General features: G+C 44.0%; 1 protein-coding gene across 1 annotated transcript in view; it reads right to left on the reverse strand.

Annotated features, from left to right (window-relative positions):
- Dock2 (dedicator of cytokinesis 2) overlaps window positions 1-7081 on the reverse strand; it is a 416864-nt gene extending 409783 nt beyond the window's left edge. Inside the window, exon 1 of the mRNA XM_031350584.1 lies at window positions 6961-7081. Within this exon, the coding sequence (XP_031206444.1) occupies window positions 6961-7003 (43 nt within the window). The 5' untranslated portion in view covers window positions 7004-7081. The remainder of the gene's footprint in view (window positions 1-6960) is intronic.
- Window positions 7082-19849: the final 12768 nt, after the last annotated feature.

A 19849-nucleotide genomic window follows, 5' to 3' on the forward strand; every position in this document is an offset into this window, starting at 1 on the left:
GAGGAAGGGAAGGAGGGAGGGAGGGAGGGAGGGAAGGAGGGAGGGAGGGAGGAAGTGCCTATTAGAGGTAACATTTGAGGTATCTCTTCCTGGATCCCTGTAGAGCTGGGTGCCAATGACAAACAGCATCACCCCCATTTGTTCGATCCATCTACAGAATACAGGCTGTGGCACTCACGCATTATGGACAATTCAAAATCAGCAAGCTTTAAAAGAAGCAACCAATCCAGACATCCAGAAATGAGCAGAACATTCTGGCATCACACTTCCTGTCTCAAAAGATATCAAATCCATGAGGATGCTGGACTCAGGAGAAAGCCGAATTTGGAAAATGAATCTTTCAACCAAAGCTCCTTCAGACCTAGACATGATAGTTGGAACCAAGGTGGATATTGACTCATGAGGTTCCCATATACCTGGGTAGCAGGTCTTTACATGGGCTTAATCAACCAACCCACAGGGTATTGTCTAAATGACCCTAAGGTGCTATTAGCATTAGGAGAAAACTAAGCTTTCAATCCCTGTGTTTTTGTTACACCAGATGAATATCTTGGGACAGGTCCAAAGACACAGTTAGCCTCTCGTCCAAAGACAAGTATCCCAAGATGCCTCCAAGAATTTGCTTAGAATAAGAAATAAGCATTTCCTTAGAATTCTGTTCCCACTGCTCAAGGACCCCAGATGATCCATGTAAAGACCCTTCTCCATAATATGCTCATCCATGGATAAGTATTCATTTATTTCAGCAGGACACCACACAATTTCTAACTGTATGCTTGTTGATCGCCCCACAAGGTTCCTTTGTCTTCACTACCAGAATATAAGCTCCCAAAGGGTAGGACCCATTTAGGGATAGCTCTAGTAGCCTTGGTGACTAACATGATGCCTGGGACTTGGGAGATGACCAACAGCTTTATAAGAAATGAGGGAAGAATGAATTAGTGAGCGAGCAAGTGAGTAAATAGAGTGAGCCAGTTCCTCTAAAGGACTGTTCACTCTCGCTATTAGGGAAGCATGTTGCACACATGCCGCCCATGCAGAAGGCATGCTCCTCTCCATGTACCTCTAACTAGAAGAGTACTGTGACAAGTCATGTGACCCAACTATAGCCATAGCAAACTAAACTAGGCCAGAATAACACCCCGAATAGAGTAGACCCTATATGTCAGTTGGCAGTGACTTGGGTGGTCTTTTTAAAAATCAAAATATTCATTAGGAAGCACTTACATTCTTTTTTGCTGCTTTGATTGATTTTATAAAAGAGTTTTGTTTCTGTAAAACACAGACTTCAAAATAAATTCTTTGAGTTCCCAAGTATGATAGTTAAGATGATAACCCTTTCTTGTGCTAGTATAAGATTTGTTTTCATTTTTTTCATATTCTTTTAAGTTAAAATAGAATTACATCATTTTCCCCTTCTCTTTCCCTTTCCTCTTCAGTTCCCCCCAACCCCCATGTATAAATTTCCTTGCTCCTTCTCAAAATCATGGCCTGTTTTATGGGTGGTCATCTTGAAAAGGTAAATCAGGTCCCTACTTGGATCCTCTCTCTTGGAACACAGAAGATTCTATGGTTGACTGAAACCATACAGATTTCTAGCAAGGGTCATGGTGGGGTGCTTGAGACTATTAAAACTAAGAAAGAGTGGTGGACCCAGGGGAGGGTGACAAGGATAGTCTGGAGAGAAGAGCTGAGGTATTTAGAGAAGCTGGGAAGCCAAGAGAGAAGGCATTAGTTTTCAAGGCTGCCCAAGTTCAGCCTTTGGGAGGCCTGGCTGCATGTCTAGCAGTCTTCTTGCTAGACTCCCTGGATTTCTGGGTGATTCTCTTGAGCCTTAAAATACATCACTTGCCACACATCACACATATCTAAAATGAAGTATTTGAATGAATATTTCTCCTCATAATAAGAGCCCAGTGTACAATAAAACTCCAGCATAAACTAGCTCTGTCCAAGGTTCTGAGCTATAGGTGTCTCCACATCCCGGAACTAGGAAGTAGACAAGAGCCTTTTCATATCCTTCCCACTGAGATACAGAAGACCATCCCTTCTCTGCATCTGTGGAGCCTGCCATGTCTTGGGTCTAGCCCCCACCCTTTAGAAACAGAGTGACCTCCAGTGTCCTCATTCCCAGTATCTGAGAATGTGAACCCATGTCAACACACTGACTTTCTGGAAGTAATCAAGTTAAAATGGAATCATTAGGGTTTCCTCTAATCCAATAGAACTCCATGTTCTCATTTTAAAAGGAAAGGTAGGGGCATACTGGCATGGAGGAGATGCTGGGTGAAGATAGAGGAGACATACTAACAAACCATGAAACACTCCAAATACCAGCCATCGCCAGAACTTGAAAAAGAACTAAGAGCTGGGCGGTGGTGGCACACGCCTTTAATCCCAGCACTTGGGAGGCAGAGGCAGGTGGATTTCTGAGTTTGAGGCCAGCTTGGTCTACAGAGTGAGTTCCAGGACAGCCAGGGCTACACAGAGAAACCCTGTCTCGAAAGAGAGAGAGAGAGAGAGAGAGAGAGAGAGAGAGAGAGAGAGAGAGAGAGAGAGAGAGAGAGCTGGGTGGTGGGGGCGCATGCTTTTAATCCCAGCAGAGATTGGGAGGCAGAAGCAGGCAGATTTCTGATTTCTAGGCCAGCCTGGCCTACAGAGTGAGTTCCAGGACAGCCAGGGCTACATGGAGAATCCCTGTCTCAAAAAAAAGAAAAACAACAAGAAGAAAGAAAGAAAGAAAGAAAGAAAGAAAGAAAGAAAGAAAGAAAGAAAGAAAGAAAGAAAGGAAGGAAGGAAGGAAGAAAGAAAAAGAGGCTCAGGAAAGATCATTCCTCAGGCCCTCAGAAACACGAGCTGGAGACAAGCTGTAAAGGACAAACATCTCACCTTTAAAGGATCAAACTATGCTACTTCAAAACATGCCACTCTCCCAGTCTTTTTTTTTTTTTTTTCTAAGCTGGAAGAGAGCGAAACTCGAGAGCTGCACAGAGAAGCTTTGGAGGATCATCTCTTCTCTGACAAAAATTGGGTAGTTCTAAAAACAGGAAAACCATAAATCCTCCCTTGAGGAGGCATTCTGTGGCCGTGCAAACCACAGGAAGTGAACTCCAAGATGGATAGAGGGAGCCCCTCCCTGAGTCAGCCTCAGCTGGAGACCCGTACCTATCACTTTTATCCTGGCACTTGGCAGAGACTTTTTTCTCCCTGGTTAAGCTGCCATATAAGGGCATGCTCAAAGCAACCCCACACTGCTCCTTCCTGGGTGTCCCAGGCATTAGTTGATATACACTCTAATAACCTTCTGCTCGTTTTTATTTTTCTTGTTAATCTATCCTTTATATAAATTACAGGGCACCAGCCAAGATAGGGAGAGTAAGCAGATTTTCTTTCCTTCTCTCTGAGCATAAGTGAGGCTCCATACAAATTTGCCTAAGGGGTCCACTTTAGAGGAAATATTCCATTTTGTTCCACTGTAACTCTCAATCTGAATACTCCTGCCTCGAGGACGGACTAGTCCCTGGCTATCATGACAGAGAGCACACATGATCTGTTGTGGACTTAACTATGTCTCCTTAAAATGTAAAGGCTAAATTCTGAATCCCTACTCTCTCGGAATACCATATCTGCAGCGAGCACTTTGAGGAGATGAATAAAATTAAAGGAAGCCCTTAGGGGGAGGCGCTAACCCATTCTGACCAGGGTTCTTGTGAGCAGACAATGAGATGCCAAAGGTGTGGCTGTCGAGAGGAGCAACCATGGAAAAAGGCAATGATATGACCATCTGCCAATCAACTAGAGTCCACAGAAGAAACCATCCTTCCTGGCAGGTTGATCATGGGCTCTCAACTTCCAGAAACATGGGAAAAAAATGAGTGAGATTACTAAACATTAGCTGGGTACATGGCTGACTCTAATATAGACTACATTTCCCAGTTCTTCTTGCAGGTAGGTTTGGTCACGTGATTAGGTTTTAGCTCATAAGGCTCTAAGAGGAAATGTGAAATATATCTTCAGAAAAGTGTTCTTAAAGGGAAAGACCAGGCCTTCTGTGTTCCCTTTATCAGTCCCGATGCCTGCAAGAAGGATTTGGTGGGTGGAGCTTCTGCAGGCAGCCTGGATCAAGGCAGACCATGCTTGCCAAGGAGGTAAAACGGGCAACTGTATCTCTCCAACTCACAGCATCTCTGGAAGGAGATCTCCAAGGGCAGCAACTGTGGCTGGTAAACACAGGAGAGAAACTAACGGGGAGTGAGTGTTACTCAGTCATGTCTGCCTTGGAGATTCCAACATTCTATGGATTTTGTGAGCAGCAAAATGAACCTCAACCAATCCACTATTTCTGAGGTTTGCTTTCACTCTTAATAAACTTAAGCCCAACTAACACTGTTTTCTCTTTCTGCCTCCTCCCTCCATCCCTTCCCACAACTCTTCCAAGGAGAAGGTCATCACTGGTCAGTCTCACACAGAGAGGATCAAGATTGCAATTGCCAAAGTCATGCTAATGTTAAGCAGATTTGGGCTAGGCAGTTAGAGACATGCAGAATTACTATCCATTGCACTCCTAGTCTATGTCCAATCCCTGCCCATCTCTCAAATGATTTCATTGGCTCCTTATACTCAAAAACCATAGAACCAGAACCACAGAAAGAAGTCCACTTAAACCCCTCCTACTCTTCTATAAGCAACCTCCTCTCCTGGGCTTTTTCTCTACAAACATCTACTAAAATCGAATCAGACTTCTTGCTTGACCCAATTGCTACTCACAAGCTTTCTATTTGTGCCCATGACATCCCCCTTCAAGGGCCCTCCTGGTATAGTACTTAAGTCTACAGTGGACTGTAAGAGCCATCTTCATTATCACCAAGTTATGAATCTGGGGGGTCTTCACTTATAAAGTGGGAATAATAACACACTCTCACATAGATGTTCCAAAGTCAAAGACGTGAAGGAGTCCTATAAATTTAAACCACTACCCTCTCACAAGGAGCAACTGCTCTGAAATTGGCACTGGGGCCATCCTTTTGTGTCCCTCTTGATTCTGTAGTTGTTCGTTTATAAGGTAAGTCTCTTGATTTTGGCCAGGAGTCTTACCAGGTACTTTACAATTATGACTCTATGTAGTCCCCAGAATATCATTAGTCCTTCATAAGCCTCATCTTCATCTTCATCATTATCATCTCCACCTCATTACAGATGAAGAAACAAGGCTAGATTTGAACTTATGTTTGACTTCACGACCCAAACTTCTAACCTTCTCCAGACTCCTCAGGGCAGAAGCTGTGCCTTTCTTAAGCACACTGCCTTGCCTGGGAGGAATCTGCTGTGCTTCTACCCCCTGATGGAGTCAGAGGTTACTGCAGGAATGGGAAATAACCTGGTAGGGGATTGCCTGCTGCTCAGTAGACCTCAAGGTGGCTAAGAATGTGCCTGGTTCTGTGACAGAAGGGGCTTTAACAAGAGATATCAGCACCCCTTTCAATGAGACTAACGATACCCATTCTAAAGAATGATTCAAATGGAAAGGCAGCCAGAGACAGCCCAGCTGCCTTAACTCCTCATATTTCTCCAACCTTTTGCCTCCCTCCAACCCCTTGTGCCCACCATCTCCATCGTCCTTCACAACGGAATGGTGTGAAATAGGAAAATAGAAAACCTGCCATAGAGTGGGGGAGGAAGGGTGTGGTCTAGGTGTGGCTTCTAGACCCGGCACTACACCATTGCCTCTTCTCACAGCAGATTTAAGAGCCCTTCCTTTCTAAGCATACTTCTCCAGGTCAGCTTTCATGCCTTAGGACACAAGGATTGCCCCGCCCACACCTCCTGCCCCTTTCATAGTCCCTGTGTGTGTGTGTGTGTGTGTGTGTGTGTGTGTGTGTGTGTGTGTGTGTGTGTGAACGTGTGGATTGCTAGCAGGGTACCCCAGCTGGAAAGGCTGGAGTTGGAGAAGCTTTGAAGTTTTAAAGGAGCCTTTATTGAATCAAGCTCAAACTCCCCATTTTATAGATAGAGAAGCTGAGACCCCTTGCAGATATGATTTGTCTGTTCTTGGCTGGGGACTTTTCATCTCAAAGAGCTTCAAAGAGTCAAGTGCTGGCCTGTGGGGGTGGACAGATCTGAGAACCCCCAAAGTAGTCACTCTCAAACTGTGGCTCAGAAACACACACACACACACACACACACACACGCACACACACACACACACACACACCTGTATCTACTACTCCCACTTCTGAGTTGCCTCAGGCCTGGCCTGCTGAAGCATCCTCTCTTGGGGAGGTCTGCGATCTGGCAGTATGGAAATCCCCCAATCAACCTTTAAATTCTCACTTAAGAGTTGGCAGGATTGCATCACTGGTGCCACTTAGAGTCACATTACCTGACACCTCCCTTCCCCCAGCCACCACTTCCGCCCCCAATTTGAAGCAGAGGCTTCTGGGAGCTTAGATGGCTGAAGCTGATGAAGCTGTTTTCTCCGATAATTTGACAAGACTCTCAAAAGCTCTAATGGCTCCAAACTGGATACCTGGGATATTAGAGCAGATAGATCAGGGGTCACCTGACTCAGAGCAAACAGGCAGAGCAATCCAGCGAACAACACGGCTTTGGAGATGGAAGAGGGAGCTATGGTGGCTTAAAGAGTGGCCAAAGGAGAGTGCTCTATGCAAAGCAAAGCCTGGTACACGGGGCTGAGGAGCAAAAGGTCAAGGGGGACACCTCATCTTCAGGATGAGTGAGCGAGTACTTGGGAGAGGCTGAAGGCAAGGATCCACTTTCTCTGCCTTCATTTTCTCCTTCAGCCCAGCGACTGCAGCAGAGAGAAGGACTGTGTCCCAGACCATAAGTTAGCATGGCACGCCCTGCCCTCACCCACGCTGCAGGTCCCGTCACATCTACCTGCGTGAGGCCCCTCCAGCCACCTGCCCTCCACTGCAGCGCAGACCCAGTGCCCACACCTACCCACTCCATGACGCTCCTTGTCAGTTTTGCGCCAGGGGGCCATGACTAGACCCGAGCCTTGAGAGCCTCCTGTTCTCTAGTGAAGAAGCTGGGCTGGGGTGGTTAGGCGCCTTGCAGGGCCCCACTTCCTTCCTCTTTTTAAACTCTCTCAAGGTCCGCCTTCCCCTCCTCTGGGCTCCCACTCCCTCCTCCCCCTTATTCTCCAGCAGGGGCACACTATTTTACTGAGGACTAGAAGACTGCCTGCAAAACTTAGAGACCACCCTCATTTGTCTCTTCCCGGGGAAAGAGGCTACAAGCTGGACAGGTACTTAAAGCCAACCCAGACCACAAGGGTAGAGTTTCCCTGACTAACCAACCCCGTTAGTGAGTAAGCATGAGCTTTGGGGGCTGATCTTCATTTCTCTGTGATTCGGGTTCTTTATCAAGAAGATAGGATAGGAGTGCCCCTTCCACCTGCTTTTCTTGAGGATTAGGACCTGTGCTCAGTGGGTGATACGCAAGAGATGGGGTCACTTTAGTGAGCATCCTTTCTGTGCCGTGGACCCAATGGGGAATCTGATGAGAGCTCCGGAGACTCCCCTCTGACACTAACTACTCAAGCAGACCAGTAGGTCTGGGCACCTTTGCCACCAGCAAGCGTGGACTGGGAAAGAGGCAGCCAGGATGAATTAGACAGACATTTCCCCACAAAACCTGAAGTTTGTTCTTGGAATAGATTCAATTGAGGAGGAACATATCTCTCAAGGCTACCATGACAATGATCTACGTCTCCTTGAATTTTCTTTCTTTATTACCATTTCCTATAACCTCTTTCTGCCCTACCCTAGACACATTAGGAAAGACTAGGCAAAATCACGGCTGACAGCTCTCACAAAATATCAATTTTCTTTCATTTTAATTCATTGGCTTTTCAGTTTCTGACAGCACAAGTTGGGTGCGTCTGTTACATGAATTTTTTTCCTAGGAACACATGACTCCCTCTACTCAGCCCAGATATGGCACTAATGACAGACCATAGTAATGATTCCTCTCAAGTCTAGGCTGGAAAACCAAAAAGTTTGTTGGACATGCTTATAAGAATACAAGTGAGGGATTACTTACAGGAGCATAGGTGAACCCCAAAACAGCCACATCACTAAAATGTCTCACTCCAACCTGGATGAAAACTTCCCCATAGCTGCATAGGTGTAGTCTCCTCTTAAATCAATCCATCACATACTCTGTCACCTCTCAGACTATGTGACTATGTGTACCTGGGACAGAGTTATATGCAACTGCCAGAGAGACTCAGAAAGGACTGGCTGAAATCCAGAAGGGGTTCTAATGACACCCCCACACTCCCTTATCAACAGGCCAAACCTCGAGGGTCTCTTGAGAATAGTCACAACTGCTCTAGCGACCCTGGTAAGAGCTGCAAGATTCGGAGGACACTCCACAGCAGCAGCATTCATAGTAAGCGGCTGTATCATGATTTTGCCAGGAGAATGTGTGTACACATCTAATATTCATGACTTAGTAACTTTTCTGTTGCTGTAATAAAACACCAACCATGACCAAGGCAACTTACAAAGAAAGCATTTAATTTAGGGCTTACAATTCAAGAGGATAGTACCATCCACCATCATTTTGAAAGGGACCATGACAGCAGGCAGGAAGACAGACATAGGGCTGGAGCAGTAGGAGAGTACTTATACCTGATCCACAATCACGAGGCAGGAGAGTTCACTGAGAATAGCATGGACTTTTGAAACTTTAAAGCCTATCCCTAGTGGCATGCCTCCTCCAACGGGGCGGTACTTCCTAATCCTTCCTAAACAGTTCCAACAACTGGGAACAAAGCATTTTAATACATGAGCCTATGGGGGCAATTCTCAATCACCACCACCACTACCACACACACACACACACACACACACACACACACACACTTACACAGGTATAAATAGTACATCTATTAACTCTGAAGTCTGCATTTCAGATTGTGAATCCTTCATTTCTCATATAAAGTACTTACATTAGGCCCTTGATATTGCCCATTGACTTTCAAAAGCTGTAAGATCTATATCTGAACCTGTGGGGCAGGTTGAAGAATCAAGCAGGAGCTAAGAGGTACAATTTCTTCTTTGTCAAGGACCCCCGAGCCTTATCTTTAAAGCCTGTGGACTGACTGGGTGCTGAATTCATAAGAGTACTACCATGGCCTTGGTAGGGACAGAATGACATGGTTCCTGCCCCTGGGATAGGGCCAGCAGGCATGGCCCTCCAGGAGTGTCAACGGCTGCTGTAAGCAGAGGCTTGTTTGTAGAATAATGTACACAGTTTCACGACCCTCCATGAATGTCCTGCCTATTAATGTTACTAACTCCATGATTATAAGAGACAGCATGAGTCTGGGAGGGAGGGAAGGACTCAGCAGGTACACACTGGGATCTTCAGGACAGCCCTTAAGGCTGCCGAAAAGAACTCTAAAAAAATATTAAGTTGAAAATATATACTTTCTCAACTGTGTAAAAATATAAGGATACAATATGAATTATATGAGGGGCTTTACAGATCTAAAGGAACAGAGGCAGCTTGTCAGAAAGATACTCAGGAAGGAGATAAAGAGATTTAGGAAGTGGTGAGCACAAGGGATCTCCCACACAGCTAAGGTTTTTCTGGTTTTTTTGGTTGGTTGGTTTAGCCTTACAAATGCTGGCAGATTCCTGAGTTCAGGGTCAACCTGGGACAGAGCTAATTTAGGTCCAGATGTGGTCGGAATGGTAACCTCAGGGCAAGGTCCTAAGGAGTTAGTTTACAAAGGCCGGCAAATCTCTGAATTTTTTGCAGTGTTAAAAAAAGTGTACTTGCTATCTTCTTTTTCTAAAAATCAAAGGGCTGGGTCGTTGGATGCTGAGTCATAGGATAAAATCAAAAGAGAACCTGGAATAAATAACTGACTTGGTATGTAAATTTAAAACTGCGTTTTTTTGGTCTTCACGCGTAGAGCTAGCAGAAAGAGATGGCACTTCTTTAGAACTTTTTCTGTAGTGAGAGATGAACTGTCTGGAGCTCTCTGGAGAGCAAACACAGCTCTTCAAGAATTTTTTTCTAACAGGATTTCTGATTTTAGTCAGAAAATCCATGGAGAGCAAACACAGCTCTTTTAGAATTTTTCATAGCTCTTTTAGAATCTTTTCTAACAGGATTTCTGACCTTGCCCAAGAGTTACTTAAAGAGCTGCCACACCTCTTTTAGAAGGTTTTTCTAGCAGCTTTCTAGAGAAGGCTGTCTGAGGAGTGAACACAGCTCTTTTAGAATTTTTTCTGGCTTCCTTATTTTGATCAGAAAACCCAAGAATTTCTTTTAGAATTTTTTTCTAATAGGATTTTTTTTACTTGGTAGGAAGATCCAAGAATTTTTTATTGTAGTTTTTCTGACTTCAGTCAGAAAACCCATGAGCTATCTAGAGAGATTTTAGAACTTTTACTAACAGAGAGAGCTGTCTCAAGCAGAAAGCTAGCTGTCTCAACCAGAGAGTTTATAGAATATCAAAAAAAAGCTATCTAGGGCAGAGCAGAACACACACACACACACACACACACACACAGAGGGGGGGGAGACAGAGAGACAGAGAGAGACAGGCATACAGAGACAGACAGAGACACAGAGAGAGGGGGAGGAAGCACAAACATGCAATCTAAAAAGCCATCTCAGCAGAATAGAGGCCATCAGCTCGGACCTACTGACTTGCAGTCATTTGCTTCAGGCTCTCAAGCACCCCTTCTCTCAGACTTAGCAGAGACTGGTCCTTGGCAATTGTGTCAAATTCACCTAAATCACTGAGAATCATCTCTTTTAAGGCCTAATGAATAGTAGGAAATCACATCTGTAACGTTTGTAACAACACCTTGGTGGAGACTGAAAGCCTTGTCAAGTCTCAGTCATCAAGTGTAACAATTTGTCACTACGTATCTGAGACTGGCAAACATTTTCAGAAATAGCCAAGATGGTAAATATTTCAGCCTTTGTATGGAAATTCAGGGATACTGTGAAAATATGTACATAATGACAAGCATGTAATTCTGCCTTATCCTAACAGTCAATATCTAGAAGTCAATGTAGGAGGAAGGATTGGAGAAGACTAAGGGTTGAAAGCTGTCCTACCTATAACAACTGTGGTGATTTAAATATGCTAGGCCTAGGGATAGGCACTACTAGGAGGTATGGCCTTCTTGGAAGAAGTGTGTCACTTTCAGTGTGTGCTTTAAGATCTTCATGCTAGCTGTCTGGAAGCCAATCTTCTCCTATTTGCCTTCAGAACAAGATGTCGAACTCTCAGCTCCTCCTGTGCCAAGCCTGACTGTGTACTGCCATGCTCCAGCCTTGATGAGAATGGACTGCACCTCTGAACCTGTAAGCCAGCCCCAATTAGATGTTGTCCTTATAAGAGTTGTCTTGGTTATGGTGTCTGTTCACAGCAGTAAAACCCTAACTAAGACAATAACTTACTTTATATCATTAACTTCTATTCTTCCTCAAAGTTTGTTTTATGTGTATGGGTATTTTGGTTGCTTATATATTTGTATACTACGGGTACACAGTGCCCGTGAGGGCCAGGAGAGGGCGTCAGTCTCCTTGGAACCAGGATTACAGTGGTTGTGGCCTGCTATGTGATTGCTGAGAGCTGAATTGAGGGTGCTCTAGAAGAGAAGCTGGTGCTCCTAATCACTGAACCATCTTTCTAGCCTTTAAGTGCATTTTGAAAATGTATTGTTAAGATTTATTTTATTTACGTATATGAGTACACTATAGCCATGAGCTATCATGTGTGTGGCTGCTGGGAATTGAACTCAGGACCTCTGCCGGCCCTGCTTCCTCTGGCCCTGCTCCCTCCAGCGTAATTCACTGTAGCTGTCTTCAGACGCACCAGAAGAGGGCATCAGATCTCATTACGGGTGGTTGTGAGCCCCCATGTAGTTGCTGGGATCCGAACTCAGGACCTTCACAAGAGTAGTCAGTGCTCTTACCCACTGAGCCATCTTGCCAGCCCGAAAACTTATTGTTAATAAGCATGCCGTAGAGCTAGCAATGGGACCTCTCAGTTGTAAGACTAAGCTGTCAAGGTCCTAATACTTCTCCTATACCCATTAGAACACTATTTTTCAAGAGCACCAAATACATACCCAGGCTATGATGAGGTTCTAGTTCCCCTCTAGAGTTTGGGTTCCTTTCTCCTCTGCCATTTGTAACCCCATTCCTTCCCCATATCACATACACAATCACCCTCAACTAGTGACCAGATAGTAGTCTTTGCAGACTCTTATACAGGCCACAAAGCCCAATGGCCTACATGTTCTACCATTCCTCCAGAGAGAACTCCTTCTCTTCTCCAGATTGACCTGTTCCCTATCTCCTAAATTGTTCCCATGGTACCTGCAATAGCCATGTTCAAGAGCTGTTCGTGTCTCCTAGTCCATCTGGAGGATGATCTTTCTTTTCCTGTAAAGTTGCTGAGGCTCATGTTGTGTGTGATGACATCATCCTTTTCTGTGTATGATTGGCAGTGAGTAAATCCTCACCTGGAGACATGTATGCTAAACAAAGCCCAACACTAACAGTGCAAGGCCAAACAGGAGGATGGCCTCGTGAATAGTCAGACTGGGGTCTCATAGAGTTGAATAGTTTTTAATTGCTGATGTTCAACAGTGGAGGGGTTTCACCTAAATTCTGGAATTTCGGGTTTCTTAATAACTGTGGAGTCTGCCTTGTGACAGAGTTGTGGAGGGCAGGCTAGCCATCTTTCAGCCAGAGCACATACATTGGTTTGTCTCATGAACAGTACTCTCCTTTTCCCCAGAATTGAGTCTACATTTCAACTGGCCCTGATTCTTAGGTGCATAAAACTGCTTTTCTTAAGGTCAAAACAATGGAACACTATGGGGGCTTGCGTTCCATCAAATGTAGGGAAATAAAAGAGACCAAGAAGGTACATGATAGGAAAGATGTGCATATGCACATGTGTGAAGGGGCTTAGATGTCCATTCACGCTGAAAGAATATTTCTTTACCGTTTATTATTGTGTTATTAGTTAGCTCACAAAGTCACAGGTTTCTTTATGGAGATTTTAGACACACTGAGTTTGAGTAGGTGTTTTCCCCTAAACCCCCGTCTGCCCCTACCTCCAGGTTCCTCACTTCCCACTGTATCCCTCCACAACCTGTAACTACTCCTATTTTGATACCTCGTGTGTTCTGTTATCTTGCCCACAAATTTAACAATTAATAATTTGCCTTTTTCTTGCGTCCGAGTGAAATCTCATTATGTATGTTTCACATTTTCATCATCCCTCATCTGTTGATGAACAGCTAAGATGATCCCATCACCTTGCCATTATAAATGGAGTAACAATAAATGTGGATCTGCAAGTCCCTGTGGTAGGATGTAGAATCCCTTGGGTACATGTCCAGAAGTCATATATCTGGGTTATATGGTAGTTCTATTTTTAGTTTTTGGAGCAACTCCAAGCTGATTTCCATAATGGTCACACCAATTTACGCTCCCACCAACAGTGAATGGTGGTTCCTCTTTCTGGACTCTTCTTTACACATGTCATTTGTTTTCATGATGGTAGTCATTCTGGGTGAGATGGAATCTCAAAGTAGTTTGAATTTGTAGTAAAATGGATGGAACTGGAAAATATTATATTAAGCATAATCCAAACAAAAAAATAGGGTGCTCCTTGATAGTCATGAACACAGACCGAGTTTGCTGGCTAACTTAAGTTTCCTACCTAATCCCTAAATGAATACATGTCTTCCTGATCTTTGGCAGACGAACTGGAAATTTTGTTTACTGGGGCATCCTTGTTTTGGGTGAGACACCTACTCAGTTGGGTCGTCTTGTTCTGGGGCTCTTGCAATCCTTGTCTTCCAGAAGGAAAGGATGCAGGCACAAAGACACAGTTTAAGCCAGAGTTTATTTAATCAAGCAAATATTCCAAAGACAGACAGGGTGCCTTAAATTTCAGTGGAAGCATAGTGAGTTCGGTGGGGTGGATTTTTAAAAGACGATCCTATGATTTGTCACAAAGTAAGTGAAATCTTCATGGGGTAAAGTTACCCCTTTATACTCCCAAATCATGGATGGAGTTCCCTCTCAAGATATTCCTTCTACTTAGAATATCCCACCAGGGAAGAGTGAGTGTCGGCCTCTTTATTTGCATATGCGGAAAAGGGGCCTGGAGTTTTATGTAACAGGCATGACCTAGCTGCAGCTTCAAGGATGTTTAAGTACAAATGTGCCTTCGGATTGACAGCTACTTAGACTCGGCTGGAGGTTTCTTGGTTGCCTCACAATCTAACTCCTTTGTGAGCCTGTGTGAAGCCCACATTGATTTGATGGTTAAGATAATTGAGGCGTTATCATGGAAGCTCTGGCCAGCATTTTACAATAGACAGGCATCACTAGCACAAAACAAGACGCGGGCCGTCAGCTGGACTCCTTCCTCCCAGCTCCACTGTTCACGTTTATGTTCCCCTGACACCCTACAAGTGTACAAGGTATGTATTCTTGAGGAAACAAATTTCTAGAGCCAAAGACACCTCAGTCCTGGAGGTTTCACATCAGAGCAGTAGTGTGCTGCAACGAAAGGTAATAAAGGTCATGAGCCAGCTTCTGTGTTCTCCCAAGAACCCTCCCACAATGTGGGCGTGTCTCCTTCCTAAGAGGCCCAGCACACGGGTCTGTGTGTGCTCCATTCTGTAACTGTTCCCTTTCTGGACCTTCATCCCCTATTTCCCACTCCCAAGCTGATACCCTTTGATCCACGTTTATTGAGAAATCCATTTTGTGAAAAGCCAGTTAAGGTAGCAAGAATGTATCTTAGGGAACAATGAGAGTTCTGTTCTCATGGATCTGGCAGCATCACAGAGAGGCAGGAAAGCAACCTGTGTTAAGTAAGGCTAAAGAAAACAGAGCAGAAATATGACAGACAGGGTGTCCTGACATAAGTGGAAAAGGGAGAGGCCAGGGAACGGATCTCCGAGGAAGTGATACTTCAGAAGTGATTTAAGAAGTGATACCGTCAGGGAGGTCAGCCACACGTGTAAAGGTCCTGGCGGTAAAACAAGATTAGAGCATTTGAGGACCAGAAAGGAGCTAGTGTTATGGGAGTGTGACCCTGTGGCGGAGACAGCTGGAAACAGTGCGGAAAGAAGCTAGATTATGTAGGGCAGGCAGTTCTCAAGCTGTGGACAAGATCCTATATCAGATAGTTCTGCATATCAGATATCTACATTACAATTCACAACAATAGCAAAATTACAGTTATGAAGTAGCAATGAAATAATTTTACAGTTGGGAGTTTTACTGGCTGGTTTTGTTCCCATGTGACACAAGCTAGAGTCATCACAGAGAAAGGAGCCTTCCTTGAGAAAATGCCTCCATGAGATCCACCTGTAAGGCATTTTCTTAACTAGTGATCGGTGGAGAGGGGAACACCCCTCATGGGTGGTGTCATCCCTGGCCGGTAGTCCTGGGTTCTATAAGAAGGCAAGCTGAGCAAGTCAGGGGAAGCAAGCCAGTAAGCAGCACCCTTCCATGGCCTCTGCATCAGCTCCTGCCTCCAGGTTCCAAGCCTGCCTGAGTTCCTATCCTGACTTCCTCCAGTGATGGATTGTGATCTGGAAGTGTAAGTCAAAGAAACCCTTTCTTCCCCAACTTGCTTGTGGTCAAAGTGTTTCATCGCAGCAGTAGAACCCCTGAATAGGACATGATGAACTTAAGGGTCACAGCATTAGGAAGGTTGAGAACCACTGCTGCCTGGTCTTAAAGGCCACAAGGGAATTGAGTTTCACTCTAGGCACTGTAAAGTAAAAATGACAGATGTTGGTGGGCCTCACTGCTGGGCTCACTGCTCTAGTGAACAGGAACACTTTTTCAAAACCTGAGATACAGCCACCCCAACCCTGATAGATCAAGACAAAAACAAGACCTTGGATAAGTAGGTGTGACCAGATACATTGTAAGCACTGTGCAAATGGGAGAATTGCCAGATATCACTCTGCCTGGAGAATGGGATAAATGCAAAATGAAAACACAATCAAGTTCAACAGTTGTAATGGTTCAAACCTTTACTCGCAACACTCAGGAGGCAGAGGCAGGTGATTTTGAGGGCAGTCTGGTTCACATAGTAAGTCACAGACCAGCTAGGGTTACACTATGAGACCCTGTCTAAGAAGATTGAAAAAGAAGGGGAAAAAAGTCAAGTTCAACTTTAAACTCATTCTAGTAGTCTTCCACTGGGACATGATTTTTTTTTTAAATATATTGTCCTAGAATTAACTATTTTGTTACTGTTTTGTTCTCTTTCTCTCTCTCTCTCTCTCTCTCTCTCTCTCTCTCTCTGTGTGTGTGTGTGTGTGTGTATGCATGCATGCATGCATGCATGCATGTATGTATGTATGTATGAACATTATTATACATGTGCCTAGTGCCCAAGGAATTCAGAGAAGGGCATCATGTCTCCTGGATCTGGAGTTGAGGATGGCTGTGAGCCACCTCAGGGGTGCTTGGAACTGAACCTGAGTCCTCTGCAAGAGCAACGAGTCTTTTTAACTGCTGAGCCATGTCTCCAGCCCCCTTATTTTCATTTATTCAAATCTCTGTGTGAGTGAATGCCATGTATATGTGTTGGAACTCACAGAAACCTGAGGAGGTCATTGGATTTTCTGGAGGTGGGGTTATAGGCAATTGTGAGCCTATGTGTGAGGGCTGAAACAAAACTCAAGTTCTCTGGAAGAACAGCCAGTGTACTTAACTGCTGAGTCATCTCTCTAGCCCTGCAATGCTATCTTAAGTACTACCCTAAATCACATAAAGACTAAATCCTATGTGTGTTCTTTTGTGATTGGGTTACCTCCCTCAGGATGATATTCTCCAGATCCATCCATTTCCCCAAGAATTTCATAAATTCATTGTTTTTAATATTTGAGGAGTACTCCATTGTGTAGATATACCACATTCTCTGTATCCATTCCTCTGTTGAGGGACATCTGAGTTGTTTCCAGTTTCTGGCTATTATAAATAAAGCTGCTATGAACATAGTGGAGCTTGTGTCCTTATTACATGTTGGAGCATCTTCTGGATATATGCCCAGGAGTGGTATGGTTGGGTCCTCTGGTAGTACTATGTCCAATTTCCAAACGAACTGCCAAACTGATTTCCAGAGTGGTTGTACCAACTTGTAATCCCATCAGCAATGAAGGAGTGTTCCTCTTTCTCCACAACCTCGCCAGCATTTGCTGTCACTTGAGCTTTTTATCCTAGCCATTCTGACTGGTGTGAGGTAGAATCTCAGAGTTGTTTTGATTTGCATTTCCCTGGTGACTAAGGATGTTGAACACATCTTTAGATGCTTCTCAGCCATTCGGTATTCCTCAATTGAGAATTCTTTGTTTAGCTCTATACCCCATTTTTAATAGGGTTATTTGGTTCTCTGGAGTCTAACTTCTTGAGTTCTTTGTATATATTGGATATTATTAGCCTTCTATCAGATATTGGGTTAGTAAAGATCTTTTCCCAATTTGTTGGTTGCTGTTTTGTCCTAGTGACAGTGTCTTTTGCCTTACAGAAGCTTTGCAATTTCATGAGGTCCCATTTGTCAATTCTTGATCTTAGAGCATAAGCTATTGGTATTCTGTTCAGGAAATTTTCCCCTGTGCCTATGTGCTCAAGGCTCTTCCCCACTTTCTTTTCTATTAGTTTCAGTGTATCTGGTTTTATGTGGAGGTCCTTGATCCACTTGGACTTGAGCTTTGTACAAGAAGATAGGAATGGATTGATTTGTATTCTTCTACATGCTAATCACCAGTTTAGCCATTTTCTGATAAGTGGATATTAGCCCAGAAGATAGGAATACACAAAGTACAATCCACAAACCACAAGAAACTCAAGAAAAAGGAAGACCAAAGTGTGGATATCTCATTCCTTCTTAAAAGGAGGAACAAATACCCATGGAAGGAGTTGTAGAGACTAACTATGGAGCAGAGACTGAAGGAATCACAATCAGAGACTGCTCCCCCTGGGAATCCTTCCCATATTCAATCATCAAATCCAGACACTATTGTGGATGCCGGCAAGTGCTGGTTGACAGGAGCCTGATATAGCTGTCTCCTGAGATGTTCTGACAGTACCCGACTAATACAGTAGTAGAGGTTCACAGCCATTCATTGGACTGAGTACAGGGTCCCCAATGGAGGAGCTAGAGAAAGGACCCAAGGAGCTGAAGGGCTTGCAGCCCCTTAGGATGAACAACAGTACGAACTACCTAGTACCCTCAGCGCTCCCAGGGACTAAACTACCAACCAAAGGGTGCACATGGTAGGACTCATGGCTCCAGCAGCATATGTATAGCAGAGGATGGCCAAATCAGTCATCAATGGGAGGAGAGGCCCTTGGCCCTGTGAAGGTTCTATGTCCCAGTGTAGGGGAATGCCAGGGCCAGTAAGCAGGAGAGGGTGGGGTGGTGAGCAGGGGGAGGGGGAAGCAACAGGGGGTTGTTTTTGTTTTCTTATTTTATTTTATTTTATTTTTTATTTTTTATTTTTGGAGGGGAACCTGTGAAAGGAGATATTATATGACATGTAAATAAAGAAAATATCTTAAAAAAAAAAAAGACTAAATCCTATAATGAAGTCCCTTCAACAAACTTCTGCTAAGATACCCAGGCCTCTCCATAGTGTGTACTGACCAGCAATAAATCCTACTTTTTCTATGATTGGCATATTCCAGGTGGTTTTTGGGTAGAGAACAGTGGCAAATGTCACTGGAAGACTGTGGATAGTTCTACTGACACCATCTCTGAAATGTGTCTTTATTTAATTATTGCACCCCACCACCTTGGTCCAATCCATAGTCCGCAGTCCCTGGATGGATGCAGACTTTAACTGTTCTTCTCTTGTCTACACTTTAGCTATAAGATATATCTTCCAATGATAAAATTAATGCTTCTTGTTTATTACTTCACTTTTTGAGTTACCCATGGTCCAAATAATATTAAATAGAAACATTCAGAACTATACCATCTGCAGGAACAATATAATTTCTTTTAAAAGAGCAATTACAATGGTTCCCCACTCCTTTACCTGACATAAACCCCCAGAGGAACCTGGGCTGTCCATGTGCTGTCCTTCCCGTTTCCGATAGTGGTAAATCCAAGGACCAGAGTCAATGAGGCTTTCCCACACCTTCTCCCTTGACGCCTCCGTTACATCACAATGCTTGGGTTCCCTGAACACAAGCACTACAATGTCGCAACACTAAATCAGATACTGAAGCTAGCTACCGAGTGACTCGCTGGTAGACTGTGTACACAGCGTAGATACGCTATACAGGACAGCACACATCCCACTCGGAAGAAAGAGCTAACGCAGAATCTCAGCACACAACTGAAAACCTACAGATTGCATAGTGCTGAAAGTTTCTCTTTCACAGTTTTAGACCGGGGGCAACTCAGAGTGAAGTAGTAAATTAAGAAGCACTATTTTTATCACTAGAAAATGTACTTCATAGCTCAAGAGTTGGTGTGATAAGAACAGTTAAAGGTGTCAAACCATAGCCAGACAATCCAAATAACGTCAGCTAAGACAAGATCAAAATCTATTTTGCTTTTGCATGTCAGTAATACCTCCTTCGGTACACTTTGAAGGAAATTAATGTGGGCTATCCCTTTTGCCTTTATAACCTGTTTGACCTTCAGACTTTAAATTCTGAAGATTAAGTTTAAAGATATACTACACATTATCTTTACTATAAATGCTTGGAATGAGAAATGTTAGTGATTTTTTTTTTTTTAATGTTGATACCATTAACATAGATGTGATGAGATTTTGTTTGCCTTTAACAT

Source organism: Mastomys coucha, unplaced genomic scaffold, assembly GCF_008632895.1.
Source record: "Mastomys coucha isolate ucsf_1 unplaced genomic scaffold, UCSF_Mcou_1 pScaffold5, whole genome shotgun sequence".
Lineage (NCBI taxonomy): Eukaryota > Metazoa > Chordata > Mammalia > Rodentia > Muridae > Mastomys > Mastomys coucha.